The sequence below is a fragment of the Podarcis pityusensis genome, assembly GCF_964106645.2.
Source record: "Podarcis pityusensis genome assembly, chromosome: 5".
NCBI classification, from domain to species: domain Eukaryota; kingdom Metazoa; phylum Chordata; class Lepidosauria; order Squamata; family Lacertidae; genus Podarcis; species Podarcis pityusensis.
Window position 1 is genome coordinate 74,570,513 of NC_138032.1, and position 19,522 is coordinate 74,590,034.

The following is a 19,522-nucleotide window of genomic DNA, read 5'->3' on the forward strand; positions in this document are numbered from 1 at the left end:
CACATGCATGGGCAGATACAAAGTAGAACAAAGCAACAAGAAACATCCTCCATTTTGGATAAGATTTCACTCCTAGTAGCAGACAGGTTTGTTGCAGTTTTATAGCGTACTATGTATTTGTCTCTAAAGTGTTTGTTTGTTTGTTTACTGACATTCTCCAAGCATCATGCAGGAATTCCCATTAAAAAATAGCAGCCATATAGCAGCAATTTTCCTATTTTTACAGCTAGGCTTCTAAATTGCCAAAGTTAATCTTCCTTACATTTCAAGCCATAAAGGAAGTCGCCAAAAGATGTGTTTAAAAATGCCTTTTGGGGGAGAAAAAGGTGAATTTTCTCGCTTCTAACAGCCATTATTTTATGAACACATAGAAACTTGTCCAATACTAATTGAATGGGTTTCTTTTTAAGTGTCTCAGCAACAGAAGTGTTTGCAATTTCCTTCACCATGGAGGACAAGCAAGCTCCCACTCCTCTTCGGAAGTGCTGCCAAGCTCTCAATCACTTTAACAAGTGAATGAACATACAAATGCTGCCAGAGTTAGGTGTTTTATCATGATGATGTGCTTCTGCTTGGTGTCTGCCTAGTGCTGATGGGTTTCTGCAAGTTCTTAACGGCTCTTGCCACCACCCAGCACTAGGCCACCATGATGGTTTCTGAGTCTGCTTGGTTGTCTTTGATTATTAAAGCACTGATCTGCTAAGGACCTTGAGCAACGAGAACAATTTATTTTGTTTTCTAAACAGTGAGGTAACCAGTATCAAATTCCTTGGCAAACTTGTCGATGATGCTCCAGTTAAATGGTCCAACATGAAGCACAAAAGAAAAAGGAATGAATTTCACCAAAGCAGATAGGAAACAAGGTGAAGGAAGCATATTGCAAGTGAGTGCATAAAGGCTTTTATTATGGGTGCAAAAGCATCATAGCTACTAAAAACAAGTATATCTTCTATCTTGTATATCACACACACACACACACACACACACACACACAAAAGAAAACCAGTTAGCTATTTTTTTTTTGCTTTTGCAAAAGTGTGGTTGTGCTGTTGTCACCATGTGACTACACCAGAATGAAGCAGCAGTTAAGATTTGGGTGGGTGGGAATAGCAAAAAGGTATTGGGAGTCTTGCTTTGCCTTCCCCTAAACTACTGCTCTCATATGTGCTGAATGCTATCTAGTCAGCCACCAGCCTGGTTGGAGTCAGTACATGGAAGGATGGGAAGATGAATTTTGTCCTTCCTCTTGGGGCAGCCCCAACTCTGGTGTCATTTGGCATATTCATTGCATACACAGTACATATGCTTCATTTTGGGAACTGACCTACAGCTCCTGCTTATGGCTCTTCCTGCTTTTACCTTGGCTTGGATTCAGTCACTTGCCCCCAAGGTCTTCAATGCTGCTCTCTCTCTAGGGAGCTATGTCACCATACAACCTCCAGCCTTTCCATTGGAGCTGTTCAAGCAATAGGATAAGCTGGTTGTTCAGAACCATATTTATCCAGATTCAGATACTAAAGAGTACAGTGGTACCTCAGGTTAAGTACTTAATTCGTTCCGGAGGTCCGTTCTTAACCTGAAACTGTTCTTAACCTGAAGCACCACTTTAGCTAATGGGGCTTCCTGCGGCTGCCACGCCACCGGAGCACGATTTGTGTTCTCATCCTGAAGCAAAATTCTTAACCTGAAGCATATTTCTGGGTTAGCGGAGTCTGTAACCTGAGGTACCACTGTACAGTGGACACTTGGGTTGTGAACATGATCCATGTGGGATGCACATTCGCATTCCACAGCATTTGCAACCCGCGACTGTGCACATGCGGGTTGCTATTCGGCGCTTTGCGTTTGCACGACCACCGAAACCCGGAAGTAACCCGTTCCGGTACTTCCGGGTTTCGGCAGTCCGCAACCGAAAAAAACGCAACCTGAAGCGGCTGTAACCCGAGGTATGGCTGTACTTTTTACACCTGTCAGATCATTGCTTGCAGTATGGTATATAGCTGCAGCTACAAACATTGTGGCAGTGGGTAGGTACCTAGCATGTTCTCTGTCTACATTTCACTGACTGGGTGATTTTGTCACTTTTCCTAATCGGTAGACATGCTTTGTAAAACCTTGCCACACATACATATTATTTGCCACAAGTAAACATTGGGTACTTGCGGCATGCTCTGCGGCACCAAGCTTTACTAACACACTCTATAAAACTGAGCAACGTAAGACACACTTGAGATACTGAAATGAATAGCTGTAAGAAGGGTTAAAGCCTTTGCATGCACAGTAGGAGTGGCATATCGGGACCAAAGCACTAGCCATGTCCTAATCCAGCCAGGTGTGTGTGTGTGTGTGTGTGTGTGTGTGTGTACACAAAAAAAGCAAACAGAGCAACTGACCTAGATTGCACACCTGTAAACCTGCAGTGAGACGAGCAGCATCTGCTGAGTTTTATGCCTGCTGCATAGATACTGGTGTCCTTGACCTCCTTTGCACCTTATAACCATGTCAAAAGTAAAAAACACACACCAACCAATGGTTTGGGTTAGCCTTTTTGTTTTATTAGGTTGAGCATTGTTTTGTGAGGATTAACTCTTGCAGCTCCTCTCCTTTTTAAAAGAAGAAAAAAAACACAACTCTGTGTATGTCATATTATGCACAAGCCGGATTTTATTGCATAAGCAAATCTTTCCCCTCTTTCTTTTTTAAAGTGAAATCCTGAATTCCCTCTGAGGATTTCCTTCTCTAAGCTGTAGCAGCTAATGAGGATTATACAGAGCGACACTTATTACTCTTGTTCCTCTGCCTAAGTAGGCCCCTCCAAGCTGGGGAAAAAAGCTTATTGTCTCAAATGTGCTGATCTGGGAGAAATTCAGTGCATGCATATGCATATATATATATATATATATATATATATATATGCGCGCGCGCGCACTATCAGGAAGAAAATGTCATGACCAGCTACAGATCCCTTCTGAGCTTAAATAAGGCTGTCTGCTCCAACATTTACAGGCCTTAAAATGGTCACCTCTGTTCACATCACAAAGCTGGTCACTATCCTATCCTGAACCAGGTGCACCAACTCTAGGGGGCAGAGGTGTCTTAGGACCCCTCAATATTTGTTTGAAGGTGGCCCAGCCCCACCAATGTTGAGGGGGCCCATCAGGGAAGGCTGCGCTGGCCTTGCATGGTATGGGGAGACATGTGTGACATTGTGTGTGCGATGACACACATGCGAGACACGTACTGCCCCATCTTGGGGGCAAACTGGTGCCTCTGTCCTTACTCAAGTGTCAAGGAAGGAGAAAGTGCACCCACTGCTTTGGCCAGGCCCTGCCAGGACTGCTTCAGCAATGGAGACCGCTACCCCCTTACAATTAAACAGATATATTTTAATTACCACACCATGTTTTATGGATTTGGTTTTAAAAAAAGAAAGAAAGAATCAAACTCTCTTTTTCTCTGACCCTCAGGGTCACACAAGATGAGGAACAAGCTGTCTCATTAAAACACGCTTGCGAACTGAATTTTAAAGGCAATGTACCAGCGCCGATCACCTGATGGTTGCTGAGACACATTGCCTTTGCAATAATTCTGCTTAGAGCCACGAGTTTTGACGTCCCACTGAAAGTGGTTTCCAATGCAAACAGACTTCAAATTCATGGCAACCAAGCATTTACCTGCATCTGAAGTCAGCAAATGGGCTTGGCTTGTGGGAAACATGTCAAATCAGGACCTTTGCTAGGCCTAACTAGACCTGTTGGAGGTGCCCCACCCTTCTTAAACATAAATGTTACCAGGGTTTGTTACTGCCATATAGCCATGCGTGAAATTTGTAGCACATAAACACTTAGTTCCCAACCAAGTTACTTCAGCAAGCATAGTTTTAACCAGGACTGAGGCAGCAACTCTAATCAAAAGTTTATGTCTTCTTGCTAGCCAAGAGAACACAGCAAACTGCTACTTCCAGTTCCTTGGGGGTGAGCTCCCTACACAGGTCACCAGATTGGGTCTACTCTGCCTTAGGCACCAAACTCTCCTGGTACAATTCCAAGTAGACGTATAAACTGAGCCAGCAGCCTTACCAAATTACAAGTTCCAGAAATTCAGACATTAAAATAACACCTAATCTGAGACAAAGCCAGCTCATGTTTGCCATTTAGGCATACATGCTATTAAACTACCCATTTCGTATGGAAAAATTGATCGCCGTTGGACAGATATTCCTCCACCCCCTGCCAGAATCAATGTTTAGATACTGCAGTGGCATCTTGTGGTCAAGGACAATATGACACCCCAACCAAAAATATTAATAGTTATGCTTTACAATTCTAACTCATTTGTTGACCTGCAACATATAATTCTCCATTTGTAACTGTTTAAATGCAGCAGTTGCATGTAAGGTTACCACCTTCTCTCTTCTGTAGTTAAGAGCAACGTGGCAGGCTGATGTTCAGCAGATGCTGCTTTGCCTAGCAGCAATGTAGAATGCTACACCTCCAGTGATTAACAGCAGGCATAGGCAAACTTGGCTCTTCCGATGTTTTGGGACTACAACTCCCACCAGCCCTAGCTAACAGGACTTGTGGTTAGGGATGATGGGAGTTGCAGTCCCAAAACATCTGGAGGAACGAGTTTGCCTATGCCTGATCAAGAGACTGGAGCATCAAATGTACCAACAGTGATCTCAGTTCCCCAAGTCCCAGCGCTTGAATAGCCCAAACACCACTCACACACGAAGGTCATCTGCCAAGACCCATAAGCCTTCAGTTTCGGCATTCTTTGTTCTGCAAGAATCTAAATAGGAACAGTCACACCTGTAACCAGCATCCCTGGTAAAGCTGCCTCCTGGCGGCAGGAGGAGACATTGGTTCACCGTTTAAAAAAAAAGAAATTGGGAGTTCCTCTGTAGATCATGTGAGAAATTAACTAACCCACATAATAAGTGGGAAGTTGCCCGGGGGGGGGGGGGGAATCAGAGAAGAGACTGGGAAGGGAAGAAACCCCTGCCATGCTCAAGTCAAACTGACCAATGGTTAAACCAAACCAGATCTACCAAGAAGTCCCATACAATTCATAATCCTGGGCAAGCAGTTTGGCTTCAATCCTGCACCTGTAACAGCAGCACTTGAGCCCTAATTATAGCTCCAGATAATTTCATCACACACAAGAGATGAAAAGCATACATTACTAGCAGGTCTTTTTTTCCCCCAGCCGGAACTCAGTTCCAGCACCTCCCAGGTGTGCGTCATTGCCATTACAAGAGAAGGGAGGAATTTGTAGCAAGTTCCGGCACCTCTTTCTCTAGAAAAACAGCACTAATTACTAGCAAAATGCTCGCCATTGTGACAGAGAGGACGTGTGATGGGCTGCATCTATGTGCTCTGCGCATACCGAATTCGCTACGCCTATCAGTGAGGAGCAGGCTACACCCATAGGGCAATTGCGCATCCTCCCCCCCCCCATTACACAACGCCTACTTCCAACCCATGTAAGCAAATTGTTTGATTTCACAGCTAGGTGGGGTAGGGGCTGCAACCATTTAAGTGCTCTCCAACCATCTGGGGGGTGGGGGGGAGGAGATCAAGCCTGTCCCTGTGTAGTTAGCAGTTTATTTTATCCATCGGATTGTATCCAATTGTACAAGCCCCATCTGCTAATCTAGCGAAGGCTCCCATCAGTGTGACAGCAGCCTTATTGCCCCTTCCCCAGATCTTCAGAGTATTGAGGAAGCCTTTGGTGTGGGGAGTAGTGCTGGGGGTGGGAAGAGAGGGGGAGAGAGATGAATCTGTTAAAATAGCCGCAATCCTTTTCACAAAATCCATATCAAAACTCAGATACGTAATTCCTTTTTTTGGCAACTGCCGTGCAAATTTGATTCCTTTAGTTATGTTGGGAGGTTGATGCTGAAGAACTGGGACCTCCTCTGCTCCCACGCCAGATTTAAAGTTTATTATTATTATTATTATTTATTATTATTATTTATATATAATGGTGGGCTTCACTGAGCAGTGTACAGCTTTATTGAAAGTGAATAGGTTAATATTTACAATTAAAGGAAGATTCAAACCAAAGCACTCTATAGACAGGGCTACAGTTTTAGGATAGGACAAGACAGACACATATAAAAACAGGGATATCAATAAACTTCGACAGTGGGGAAAAAATACCACGAGTTTCAGTATTTCTGCTTCAACCACATTCAGGGGCAGTTAGCATTTCTTGATCCGATTGGCTGGTAGTTTGGATTTGTCCAAGTCATCAAAGTAAGGATGATTCAGAGCCACGCGGCCAGAAATCCTTTTTGCTGGATCATAGGTCAACATTTTCTGCAAGTGGAAACAAAGGCAGGTTACACACTGGCCTCTTGCTATGTAGGGGAGCCTAGAGAGATCAGAGTCCTCAGAACCGGACTTTCCATGATGAATCTCAGACCAAGATGTACAGTATTCGAGTTCCTCTTCTTTTAGAAGTATTAGACACTAGGCCAAAACCTTTAGGGTGAGAAAAGATGTGTTCTCACCTGCCCCTAGCTTAATACCATCACTTCCTTCCCAACGTCAACACTTGGGCTGCTGACCTGAGCCCCAGTTCATATATTAGTATTCTATGGCACACTCTTCACATGCCTCTTCTATCTGCTACACAGGTGACCTAACCTATGAAATAGACACTCAAATGTGCTCATGTCCAACCCACCTGATGCTTCTCCACTCTTCCTTTTCTGAAGGAGATGGCGTGAATTTGGCATCCACGCCTTATGAAAGCAACAGAGTGAGTCAATGTGTAATGTAACCCACTAAAGGTAAAGGGACCCCTGACCGTTAGGTCCAGTCGTGGCCGACTCTGGGGTTGCAGTGCTCATCTTGCTTTATTGGCCGAGGGAGCCGGCGTACAGCTTCTGGGTCATGTGGCCAGCATGACTAAGCCGCTTCTGGCGAACCAGAGCAGCACATGGAAACGCCATTTACCTTCCCGCCGGAGCGGTACCTATTTATCTACTTGCACTTTGACATGCTATTGAACTGCTAGGTTGGCAGGAGCAGGGACCGAGCAATGGGAGCTCACCCCGTTGTGGGGATTCGAACCGCCGACCTTCTGATCAGCAAGTCCTAGGCTCTGTGGTTTAACCCACAGCACCAACTACAGCCTGTTAACTTTGCCCAGTAAACCTCCGCAGGTTCTCGAGCGAGAATGGAATCATCCTGTGACAATTTGGTAACTGGTACAAACCAGGAGTGAGGATGGGGTGGAGAGAGGTCTTTTATAAAACCCAGTGTGGATATGTAGACAAGAGCGCAAAAGACTCCTCTGTCAGTGCGCTAGAATTCTGGATCACCCTATGAAACTGATGCGGCTTTTGTTCCAGGACTGATGGGGAAAAAAAAAAAAAAAACCCAAGTGCTTCTTCACACAATTATATTTTCAGCATTCACATCCCGTACAATTGCAGCCATGGTCACGGTTTCAGATGGCTTTTTGGGGGGAGATTAGACATCTCCATGAGCTTGTTTATCATCAGTAGCGGACAGCCATGGCAGTAGAGTAGAACCTCCATGTTCAGAGGCAGCACACCTAGAAATAGCAGCTGGAGAAGCAACAGCTGGGGAGGGCTTTAGCCTTTGCGCCCTGCTTCCAAAGGTGTGCAGGTGGGCACCAGTGGCAAGTACAACACTGGACTGTGTCGGCCTTTGCTCCAAGGCAGCAGGCCTCTCTGTCTTGTATTTTTATAGATGTACAAAACCCCAAGAACATTAAACAGCTTATCTGCATACATCTGGATACACTGCACTCTATGCAGGCTTATGCACAGGGAAAACAAAATTATTTCAGTAAGGTACAACACTGTCTATGTTGCATCAGAATGATTTTTTTTTAAAATGATACACAAGTTTTATGAGAGTGAAACAGTCGCTTACCAAAAGCAGGTCTAGTCCATCCTCATTCAGGTTTTTCACCAGAGAGGCCAGACTGCTCGGTTTCCACTTGGGGAAAGTGTTCTTGTAATCCTGCAAGGATTCTACTTCCGGCCACACGTCATTGTTGGGCGTCCCCAAAGCTCTGCAAGGAAAACAGTCAAAAGGGGGTTGATTAAGCAGCCTTGGCAAATCTGCTCGAATGGATTCAGCCAGACACTTTGAGTGTTACCTACTGAAAGATCCTTGCAGTGATGCTTCAGAATCCAACATAACCGAGACACAAGTTATGCAGCCTTGTGTTGGAACTCTCGACTTTTAAATATATGTGCGTCAATAAGACTGTACTGCCAAAATGGGGGGTGGGGGGTGGGGAGTGGGGAGATATCTGCACTGTGTTTTTGAACCACAAAGAAGGCTATGCAAGAGAAAATAAAAAACCTTGTAATAAAAATATTCTCCATAACATACAGAAGCAACGTGAGTAGCATGCTCAGTGCACTTAAAAGAAGTGAAATGGATTCAACATAATCCGTCATGCCAGCTGTTGCCAAAGTAGTACTTTTTACATATCAGTTCACTATATCCAAACCCAGCATCAACAGCAATTGCCAGAGAAATAGTTGACAAGACACTGCTGCAATACCCTCACCTGACAACAACATCTGAACAGTCTGTTTATGATATCCTCTACGCATTGTTCATAGGATCCGGCTATCAAGGTTGCACTCCCGAGTATACTTACCAATAATAAGCCAGTCTCTTTGAAGTAAGTGGGACGTGCTTCAAAGCAAATATAGCAAGGACCGTACTTTGTTTCAAATTAGAACTATTTGTTTAGCAGTTTGCCATTATGACACTGGAAAACCACAGGCCTCAATTCATTGCACCATAATAATTTTTTTAAAAAATTAAATTCACACAATTATCAGACCAATGGGATACAACATTTCCGCGGAAGGAAAACAAGACCGCAAACTTTTCTCGTTTTAAGTTAGATACCTGAAGATCCTGAACAACTGATCAATTTCTGAATCTCCACGGAAGAGTGCTTGCTTGGTTGCCATTTCAGCAAATATCGTCGCTATGCTCCATATATCGACAGGTGTGGAGTAACGTGCAGAACCTAGCAGCACTTCTGGAGCTCTGTACCACAGAGTTACTACCTAGCACAAGAACAGTGGGCATTAGAAGGCTTTTTTTAATTAAAAAAACCCCACCAGCTGGGTGGGGGGGGGGAGGATTTAACGTGCTTTGGAACAATTATGCATGAATTACTGCACTCAACCACACTGTCCAGTATACATTTCTGGAATCAGCATGCCAGTTTCTGAAGTCGTTTTTCAAAGAAAAAGAAAAAAAGCCGCCGAGTTTTCTAGTTCCTATTTTGTAAGCGAATATACTCAAGGAAGTTCGCGTATTAATTGTTCGAGGTGAATTCTTGCCCCGATCGTCTGTCCTTTCTTCCACGCTCAACCTCATTTCATCTGCATAGCTATCATGTAAAAGGAGATCACACAGAGCAACAGCATCCAGCTCAAAGCTCCTCCATGAGCTCCCTGGTTTTTTTATTAAGTCCACTACTTCCTTACATCTTAAAAGCCCCCAACTGCCATGGGGAGGCGCAGCAAGGCCCCCCACGACTGTGGGAAGGTGTGGTGAGGTCTGCTGCGAGGATACCCACAGAGCCCTCCGCTTCCACAGGGAGGCGCAGTGGGGTCCTCTGCTGCCGCAGGGAGGCCTGGCGAGGTCAACCGCCACCGTGAATAGGTGCAGTGAGGCCCTCCGCCACCAGAGGGATTCCCGGGAGGCCCTCTGCCACTGCAGATACATAGCATGATATATCGAGATAGCATAATGTTTAGTTGGTGATATATTGTGATATCGAACACCAGGTGTCACCCAGCCCTAGACAGACTGATTCAACAGGGCTCTTCTTAATAGCATGCAGCAACCTCCTTAATAAGCAACATTAAATGGGAAAAAAACTTGCTAGCCTCAGTGTAGGAATTATTTTTTCCATATATTTTTTAAATTAATTATCCAAAGGTATTTCAAGGCATTTATCATCATATATAGTTTCTTCATGGGACGTGTTTGGCGCTGTGGGTTAAACCTAGGACTTGCCGATCAGAAGGTCAGTGGTTCGAATCCCCGCAACGGGGTGAGCTCCCATTGCTTGGTCCCTGCTCCTGCTAACCTAGCAGTTTGAAAGCACCTCAAAGTGCAAGTAGATAAATAGGTACCGCTCCAGCGGGAAGGTAAACGGCTTTTCCGTGCACTGCTCTGGTTCGCCAGAAGCGGCTTAGTCATGCTGACCACATGACCCAGAAGCTGTACGCTGGCTCCCTCGGCCAATAAAGAGAGATGAGCGCCACAACCCCAGAGTCGGCCACGACTGGACGCTTTACCTTTATAGTTTCTTCTTGACATTCCACCCCATCTTTCCTGGTGTTGTTTTTTTACTGCTTTTTATTAGCTGCTTTTAACACAAATGCTTTTATTGCCTAAACCCCAAATCATTGGTTCTTTCAACAATCCACAGCTTATACCTTTTAGTGTAGGATTTAGCGCAGAGAGATCCACAGTCCCTTACCTCATGGGTGTAGACCCGCACAGGGATGCCGAAAGCTCGAGCCAGGCCAAAGTCGGCCAGTTTAATTACTCCGTTGTCATCAATCAACAAGTTCTGAGGCTTCAGGTCTCTGTGCAGAATTCTCCTCGAGTGACAGAACACAATACCTTGCAAGATTTGGTACAAGTAACTCTGAAAGAATATTAAAACAGAGTTGGCATTGGAAGACGGCGTGTTCAGAAGGGCATGCACTTCACCTCTTGTCTGCCCAAAGGAGAAGGGCAAGAAGGGACAGGTGTGGTAAAAATAGGTATTACAAAACCTTCCATCCCTCACAGCAGTTCCCACCCTGTGAGTCCCCAGATGTTGTTGGACTACAACTCCCATCATTCCTGAGCTAGCTAGGGGTGATGGGAGTTGTAGTTCAACAACATCTGGGGACCCACAGGTTGAGAAAGGCTGCTTTAGAAGAATGGAGCCGCTTACACTAGGTTCCTAGCGGTCTGCAATCCAGGCTACGTGAGTCCAATCACATACACCTCATTTGCGAAATGCATCCCTTGCGCCCCTTGTCCACTATCAAGCTTTTCGGGGCTCGGGACCTATCTTTGCGGATGTTACAAGAAAGGAGGACTCCAACAAAACAACAGGTAGACCTTTCCTGACAGTAGGAGCTCTTTGACAGTGGAACAGACTCCCACGAGGGGCGGTGGGCTCTCCTTCTCCTTGGAGGTTTTTAAGCAGAGGCTGGGTGGCCATCTGTCGTGGATGCTTTAGTTGAGATTCCTGCATTGCAGGGGGTTGGACTAGATGACCCTTGGGGACCCTTCCAACTCTACAGTTCTGTGAAACCGAAACATCATGAACACTGATGGCACCAACTAAAACAAAAGACAAATGAAAGTTGACAAGCGGATCCACACGCACTTAACTTCAATATGATGTTGCAGTGGCAACTCCACATCATTTACTAGGGTGATTTTATAGATAAAATGGCTAGAAAAGCTGCTTCTTACAAAGGGTCAGCTTCAAATTTCAGTAAGCCACCTAAAAGACCATTACAGTGGTACCTTAGTTCTCGAACTTAATCCGTTCGACTCCCAAACCGTTCCAAAACCAAGTCGTGGCTTCCGAATTGGCTGCAGGAACTTCCTGAACTTAGTCGGAAGCCGCGTTGGACGTTCGACTTCCAAAAAACGTTTGCAAACCAAAACACTTACTTTTGGGTTTGTGGCGTGTGGGAGCCAAGCCGTTCAAGAACCAAGGTACCACTGTACTGCCCTGTTTTGATTCTAGAACACTGAATTAGCACAATGGGAATAACCTTTAAGATGTGAACTGGAGAACACAAAAGCCCTGCTATACCTGTGGTCCTCAAGACAGGCTTCGGAATTGCCTGTTGGCTGCCACGTGGGCCACCAGTTCTTATGCCAGGCTGCTGCAGCTATTTGCTGCAGAACAATTCACAGCAGTCATTTTCAAACTTTGTTCCTAGATATCCTCACGGCGCTTTGGGATCTTACAAAAGGATCCTGGATGTCAAGGACTGTGATGACGGAGAAGCATTGGCCCAACACAACTTGCCTACTCTTACCAATTCACCTCAAGAGTCTCTGGCAGACAGATCAACGTGGACGGGGTTCCGTGGGCAGGTAGGGCAAAAGCTGCCCGTCTGCAGTATCGTTTCCTTACCTTAACAAGCATACGATCTAGGTACTGCCCAGATGGGATGGAGTCCAAGTATTTCTTGAGATCCATAGAAAGAAATTCAAATATCAGGTAAAGTCTTGAGTCTTGCATAAGCACATCCTGAAGACTGAAAAGAATTTTCTTTTATTTAAGAAAGTCAAAACAGTTCAAATCTTTTCACCAAGCATACAATGTGGGTTTGTTATACGCAGCACTAAGGCCCCTTCATCTAACTGGACGAACATCCCATAGTTTATTATACTTCTATCTAATCAGCCATCGTAACATGCCGAGCTAAGGTTTCTGCAGGTTCACTGCATATACATGCCTATGTGAAAGCTGGTAATTACACATGCTGCCTGATCCATTAAGCTTACAGCTATAAATCTTATGAAGATGACGGATGACTGAGAATTATAAATTAATGTGAAACAGAGGCCTAAATGAAACTAGCTTAATACACTTAGTTACTTAAGCATATGTTCACCAGGGTGCATATAGTTGTTTCAAAGGTGAACATTTAGGCACTCAACCCAGTATAGTGTTCTGCTTAGTACTATCAGCCCTTGTTTCTGTAGTGGGGTGGGAGAGCTGAGAAAAATGCCAATATACTTCACATCTGGCAACCAACGTTCTGCTTTGGTTTCAGGTAATACACGAGTAAGGTAAAGGTACCCCATACCATTAGGTCCAGTCGTGGCCGACTCTGGGGTTGCGGCGCTCATCTCGCTTTATTGGCCGAGGGAGCCAGCGTACAGCTTCTGGGTCATGTGGCCAGCATGACTAAGCCGCTTCTGGCAAACCAGAGCAGCACACGAAAACGCCGTTTACCTTCCCGCCGGAGAAGTACCTATTTATTTACTTGCACTCTGACGTGCTTTTGAACTGCTAGGTTGGCAGGAGCTGGGGCTGAGCAACAGAAGCTCACGCCGTCGCAGGGATTCGAACCGCCAACCATCCGATCGGCAAGCCCTAGGCTCTGTGGTTCAACCCACAGCGCCACCCGCGTCTACATGGGTAGATGAGTCTAAAAAACCCGGGACACAAATTTTCACAGCCCTCTAGCTGCTATGGTGACTCATTTACCAGAAGTAACGTATTTAGCATTAACTTTGGAGGTGTATACTTGATTCTGACCAAACTAAGCCTCCTAGAGCAAAATATACATCCATATGAACATGCTCTGCCCCCCCCCAAAAGATTTGTAGAGTTGGAAGAATTCACTGCTTAGAAATGTTGAATTCAGAAGAGCTTTGGATTTAAACTAAGTGTATGATTTTCTGAGCAACAAATTTAGTCGTATTCAAGCCAGATACGCATTAAATTTAACCAAAATTTTGGGCAGACCTCCAGGTTAGGCTTTAGGCGTAACACCCACTCAAGTTACCTTCTCATAATTAAACTGCCTTAATTCCTGGTGGTGGTTCAACAGAGAAGCTCTACCAAGTTAAGTCAAAATAACTAGGCCCTCTGAAGCAGCATGGAGCCTTCCTTGAGAAAGTCTGAGTCTGTTATTAAAAGTATGCTGAAATAACCAAGGATGTAAAAAAATGAGCATGGTCCAGCCACAGTTAAGCATCTTTCAGTCCCACTGATCATAAAGGCATTTAAGCATATGCTGAACTCTCCCACTGAAAGACAAGGACTTTGAAACGCTTCACATTCGATTGTTTAGTAAGCATTTTCTTTTGGTACCACACATGCCACCTTGCATGCTACAAAAACCCTGCAGAATATATGCAAACTGAGGTGCTCTTCCTCTCCACATGCATAAGATTGTTTGTAAACTCTAATTACATTTAGTGTCTATAGAGGGCAACTAAGTATCCAGCCTACCTAAAGAAACACGAATCATATGCATGTAGAACAGAACAAGCGCAGGACACATCTAAACACTTTTGCTGGGGAACTTAATTTCAGGTTTGTTCAGTGGGGCTTACCATCAGCCACTTTTGCACAGGACACAACCTTAAACGCAGGGCTTGCTTTGTGTCTGTCTGTTGGGACGGGGACGTGAGAAAAGCTGGAAAGGACCAGCCCTTATGTGTCTTAAAGACCAACAGTGGACAGCAAGCTGCTCTGCTCAACCCGACCTCCCTCCAGTGGAGTCACTGCTGTATAGCCAGCACTCCTGCCGGTGTGTTTACAACCAGGCTGGCCCATTCTAACATGCAGCAACGCAGCCAGAAAGAGGTCAGGTGAGCATTATAGCCCAATCATGCCATCAGCTGCTGCTTAACTCATCACCAGCCGGACCCCTCAGGGTACCTTCCAACTCCAATTCCCTCATCATCACGCATGAAAGACGCCCTCACATTTTTAGGTGTAATTCAGGAGACTCAGTGGGTGCCAAAAAAAGGGATGAAAACCCCATTTTATGGTTAAAACCCAGGTTATACAGGTGTAGACATACCAGACTATGTTGGGATGACGTAGCTCTTTTAATAAGGAAATCTCTCTGATTGCAGTGCTGGGAACACCTTCTTCGTCGTTCTCTAACCGGATTTTCTTCATGGCCACCACTTGGCCTGTAGCTTTGTGTTTGCCTTTATACACAACACCATAAGTGCCTAATGGGGAGAAAGCTCCAGTTTAATCCTCTGGACTCAGACACCAGGTTTGCACACTACATTAAACCAGAGGTCGGCAACCTAAGGCCCATGGGCCTCCCAGAACCAGTTCCATGGATAGGTGAGGGTAACCTGTGGGGGTTTTTTTGTGGAGCAGGGCCATTTTTTCCCACCGACATTTCCCCCCCTCTCCCTCACCGTGGTGGAACTTCCTCCCTCCTCACAGTGTAGCAAATCACCAGGCAATCACTTGCTAAGGTTTGAGGCCCTGGCCAATGGGCGAGCGGCTGCTGTGTATGGCCGCGGGGAGGAAGGGGGTTGGGCTGAGCTGGCTGAGCGCATTTCCAGCAGCCCCTTGTCAGAGCAAGCTGTTTGCTGCCGCCACTCTGCCAAGCGCAGCTGCTGTGCCTGCCCTTGCAAGCGGCAGAGGCTGTCGGTGGAGGAACGAGCAGCCCGAAAGCAGCCCTTTTGGGCTGCTCGTTCCTCCTCCGACGCTGCCGCCACCAGCCTCTGCCTCCTGGCAGCACCCTGAGTATGCAGGAGGACGGGAGGGGCTGGGGGAGAGAGAAGCCCCCTCCGCCGTGTGCGCATGCGTGTGCACACACATGCACTACGGCCCACCCGGAGGTCTGTGGTGTGGTGAACTGGCCCACCCCCAAAAAAGCTTGCTGACCCCTGCATTAAGCTAACCCAAATGTGTGAACTCCCACTGAGCTAGCAGTGTCTTCTGCAGTGTTAGAAACTCAGGTATGTAACTTAATTGCCAAATGGCACCTTAAACCTGGGTTATGGTCGCCACAAAGGAATGTATTATTATTTTATTCATTTCCTTTTTATACCACTTTAGATTTTAAAGAACGAATCTCAAAGCGGTTTACAACACATTAAAACATCAAATAAAACAATCCAGAATAAAATCAATTCAAGCTTCAAGGAAAATATTTCAGATCCTTCTCCAAGTGACATTTTGCTTCCCCCAGCCACCAGCCTGGCATCCAGAGGTCTCCACGTGATTGCAGATGGACCCGCACCAGTCAAAAACCGTGCCTTGCTGATTCTGGTCTAGTGGTTGAGCTCTCTCTTCAACAACCACACTGTAGCCAACTTTTATTACTAGCTATGACTTGTGGTTTCCAAGGAGAGGTCAAGCACAAGGTTTAGGTGATGCCCTAAGCTGAAGCCTGGCTTAGCTCAGCATGCCATGGGAGTAAAGGAGCAAAGCTCCTCTCCGGGAGCCCACACTGCCCCACTGAGACCACCATGTTGTGACAACCAGGGCATAGGCTTAACATGATACAAAGTCTTTCAGCGCAAGGGTGGAAGCACGTTGCCCTGAGCAAACATCTATGTCCTATTTGGGCATTCAGTTTACAAGTGCATGTGCAACAACCGAAGGAAAGTGGCGGGGGGCTCAGTGAGGTGGGGCTGATAATTTTCCAGGGCTTTATTTCTCCACACAAAATTTCCCATTTCATAAATTCACTAGTAGTAATGAATGGGTGCCAATTGCAAATACAATATTAGGGAAGCAGTTTCGGAATCACAATGCAAGCTTTTCAGTGATCATCCCTAGGCAGGTATGTGGGTTAGCACACCATGCAGTTCTTTGGGGTGCTACATTTTATTAATGAGTGGGGGACTCTCATGACCCATGTAAGTGCCATCAATGACTCTGACTCGATGAGACTTGCTTCCAAGTATATAGATGCCTTCTTTGCAAGACAAAGAAAGATTATGTAATAGATCAAACGTTACCTACCTTCACCAATCTTTTCTATTTTCGTGTAGTCGTCCATTATTCCTCAATATGAAAAGGCCTGAAACAGAACAAAGAGAGTCAAGCAGTTGTAGCGACAGGTGCATCCCTACATTTATTTATTTTTTCAAAGAGAAACTTTGGTGTGTTTTCAGGGGCACGTAGATCTTTTCCTTCCTGCAGTAATTCAGCCAGCTGTAATTAAGCTAAAGCAAAGGTATTTTGCCGTATTACTGCCATCCTGCAAAAGAAGTCAACTAGAAGACATCCTTCCCTTTTGTTCCAGTTAATTTGACCTATAGCAGTTCAAGTCTGGGTTGAAAAGGCTAAGAATTTGCAGAGAAAGGGCAAGCAAAGGTTTAACCAAAAGCAGCCATAGAGGGCCCGCATAAGTGCCAGAATCAAAGGGGCAAGGCAGAAGTCATTGAAAGCAAGCTCTAGAGTTTTAGCGCCACCAATAAGAAAGCCCTGTCTCTTGTGCATGCCAGCCTAACATATCTTAAAAGCAGGCACTCAAGAAGAGCACTCAGGTAGGATAGAAGATAACCAAGTCCCAAGCAATTTAGTGTTTTAAAGATTAAGACCAGCACATTGAACTGGGTCTGGAAGCAAACAGGTAGCTACTCCAACCAGTGGAAAACCTGAGTTATGTAGATCTTCTGGCTCCCACCAACATTTGGGCTGCAACATTCTGTATCAGCTGTAGCTTCCAGACAGTTTTCAGAGGCAGTTCCTCATAAAATGCAGCAGTCTAGTTTGCAGGTCACCAGATAACCAAGGCCAGGTCTGATCATTGATCTAAACAGGGGCTGCATATGAGATACACACTGGAGCTTGTGAAAACACTCCTGGCCACCTCAGCTACCTGTGTCTGACCGTGACAAATCCAGGAGCACCCCCCAAGCTGCACATCTGGTTCCTCAGGTGGAGTTCTACCACATCCAGGGCTGGTTGCACATCATCATCATCATCATTTTATTTGTATGTCACCTTTCCATAGTTAAAACCATGCTCAAACAGCTTATAACATGAGAAGATTTACATAATTACAAAAGTAGTCCCAAACAAGAAAGAAAAATAAAACTTTTAAAAGAGCACAACCAAATATCAGTGAACAGCAACAAGAACCCAAGTGACACCCTGATCCAGGAATCTGATCAGCAGCCTCAGCTTTTGTAGCTGGAGTCAGCCAGGGCCCCGCCTTCTCAGGCCAAGTGGAGAAAGGCCTGCAAGGCAGGACGCACAGCCAAAATGGTCTGTGGCCTATTCAGCAGCCTCGGCTTTTGCAGCTGGAGTCAACCAGGACCCCTTTCTTGAGTGGGAAGGAGATAGAGCTGCATGTCATCTGCCTATGGGTGACACACTGGGGATAAGATGGAATCCTCGTAAGCCAAAGGTAGTAAGACAGAACAGAAATCACCTAGTGCCACCAAAGATACTGACCATCTCAGAAGAAGAGAACCATTGTAGTATCGTGTCCCCACCTCCCTAAACAAAAGCCAGTCAAGGATGCCATGATTAATGGTATCAAAGGACACTGAGAAGTCCTAAAGTAATTTTTTTTTTTGGGGGGGGGGGGTGTTGCACTTCCACATTCCAATCCCAGACAAAAGTTTTTCACCAGGGCAATCATTACATGTCCATATTGGGAGTTTATATAGTTTTAGGTTGGCAGATACATATAGAAAGAATGAGAGACAGTAGTTTGCACTTCTTAATATTGCATTTATTTGCTAGGTGTTCGCCAAGTGGGAGAGACCCATTAAGTTATTGCACAAGCTGTAAAGTGACATCTGCTTAAATGCATTCCAGAAAACTACTTCCCGTGCCTATGATCCTGAGAATAGTCAAGCCAACAGAACCTGCAGTCTGAAAAGGCCACAATCCTGCTCCCAAGTGCTGCACTCACTGTATGTCTGCTTGCTCATACAGGAGGCCACATGCTAAGGCCAGGAGAGTCAAGTGCAGATTTACAAAGGCCAAGGAGAAAGAGATCTTGGGGATTAGGTAAGCACATGGGGGAGAGATAAGAACCTCTAGCTGTCTCCCCTCCAACCCACCAGATAGACTAGATTTTTAACACGCTATATCAGAGAGAAAAAAGAGTTCAGAAATACTCTGGCTAGCCTCCCCCCCCGCCCCCCCTACAGGGGTTGCTCAAAAGTAATCCCCAGTGGGTGGTAAGTTTGCAGCCTTCAGAATAAAAACTTTTTATTTTTTTAAAAAAAGAGGAAGTGAGTTAAGGGATGCAGTTTGGGGAAAACGCAACATTTCTTCTGTGGTTTTTTTTTTTTTTTAAGTTCTCCCACTCATCCAGGCAAAAGTGTAGAGGAGCGAAGGAAAAATGAACAGGAACACAAGAGTTGCACATTTATTTTAAAAATTGGGGTTTAATGCGCTCCCCCTGCCCCTTATCCTCCCGGCAGCCTCCTGCCCTGGTCTATCCCAGCCACGGGTCTCTCTCTCCCGCCCCCCACGCCCCCCCCTGCAGCCCCCTTACCCTCTCCGCCCGGGCCAGCCCCACTGCTTCCAGCCGTTCCCCTCGCCTCCCTGCGAAAACAAGGACGCACCTTCCGAAGAACCGGCGGAGGAAGCGGAGGCGGCGGCTTAGCAGCGCCTGCTTAAGAGAGGCCGAGCGCAGACGGATTCAAATCGACCGCGCTGAGCCGACTCCCAACGCGCCAATGGGGCCGCGCCGCTGCTTTCAAAAGGGCCAATCGGAGGGCAGGCGCCAAAGCCGGGCAGAAGAGCGGCCCCGTTGCCACGCAGCGGGCGGGCGCAGCAACCAGAGCGGAAGGGTTCTGCGGAGCGTGCTCTCCTCCACCCGCCGCCGCCTGTTATTGCCAAGGAATTCGAACGTGGGCGGGTCTAATTGGTGTTTGGCATTTTAGGTTTGCCTTTTCGGCTGGAAGAGCCTTTCTGGAACAAGCTGTTTTTTTTTTTTTTTGTTTTTTTTTGCAGAGGACTTCTTCCGCAATTCGGGAGTCCGCCTGCTCCTCCCGTCTTAAACGCATCTCCCCGA

At 45.9% G+C, this 19,522-nt stretch overlaps 1 protein-coding gene across 2 annotated transcripts; it reads right to left on the reverse strand.

The window, feature by feature from the left end:
- Positions 1–5,999: 5,999 nt before the first annotated feature.
- CDK1 (cyclin dependent kinase 1) lies at positions 6,000–19,202 on the reverse strand. Of its 2 annotated transcripts, none has more exons than XM_081005080.1 (8): positions 19,071–19,202; positions 16,504–16,561; positions 14,588–14,744; positions 12,178–12,301; positions 10,507–10,677; positions 8,913–9,076; positions 7,914–8,055; positions 6,000–6,323 (listed from the first exon to the last, which is right to left on the reverse strand). In XM_081005080.1, the coding sequence occupies exons 2-8, from the start codon at positions 16,538–16,540 to the stop codon at positions 6,207–6,209; spliced, it is 912 nt and encodes a 303-aa protein (XP_080861206.1). In that variant the 5' UTR covers positions 16,541–16,561; positions 19,071–19,202; the 3' UTR covers positions 6,000–6,206. The 2 variants fall into 2 exon arrangements, with proteins under 2 accessions (XP_080861206.1, XP_080861205.1); XM_081005079.1 differs by having other exon boundaries at positions 19,001–19,157.
- Between the last annotated feature and the right edge of the window lie 320 nt (positions 19,203–19,522).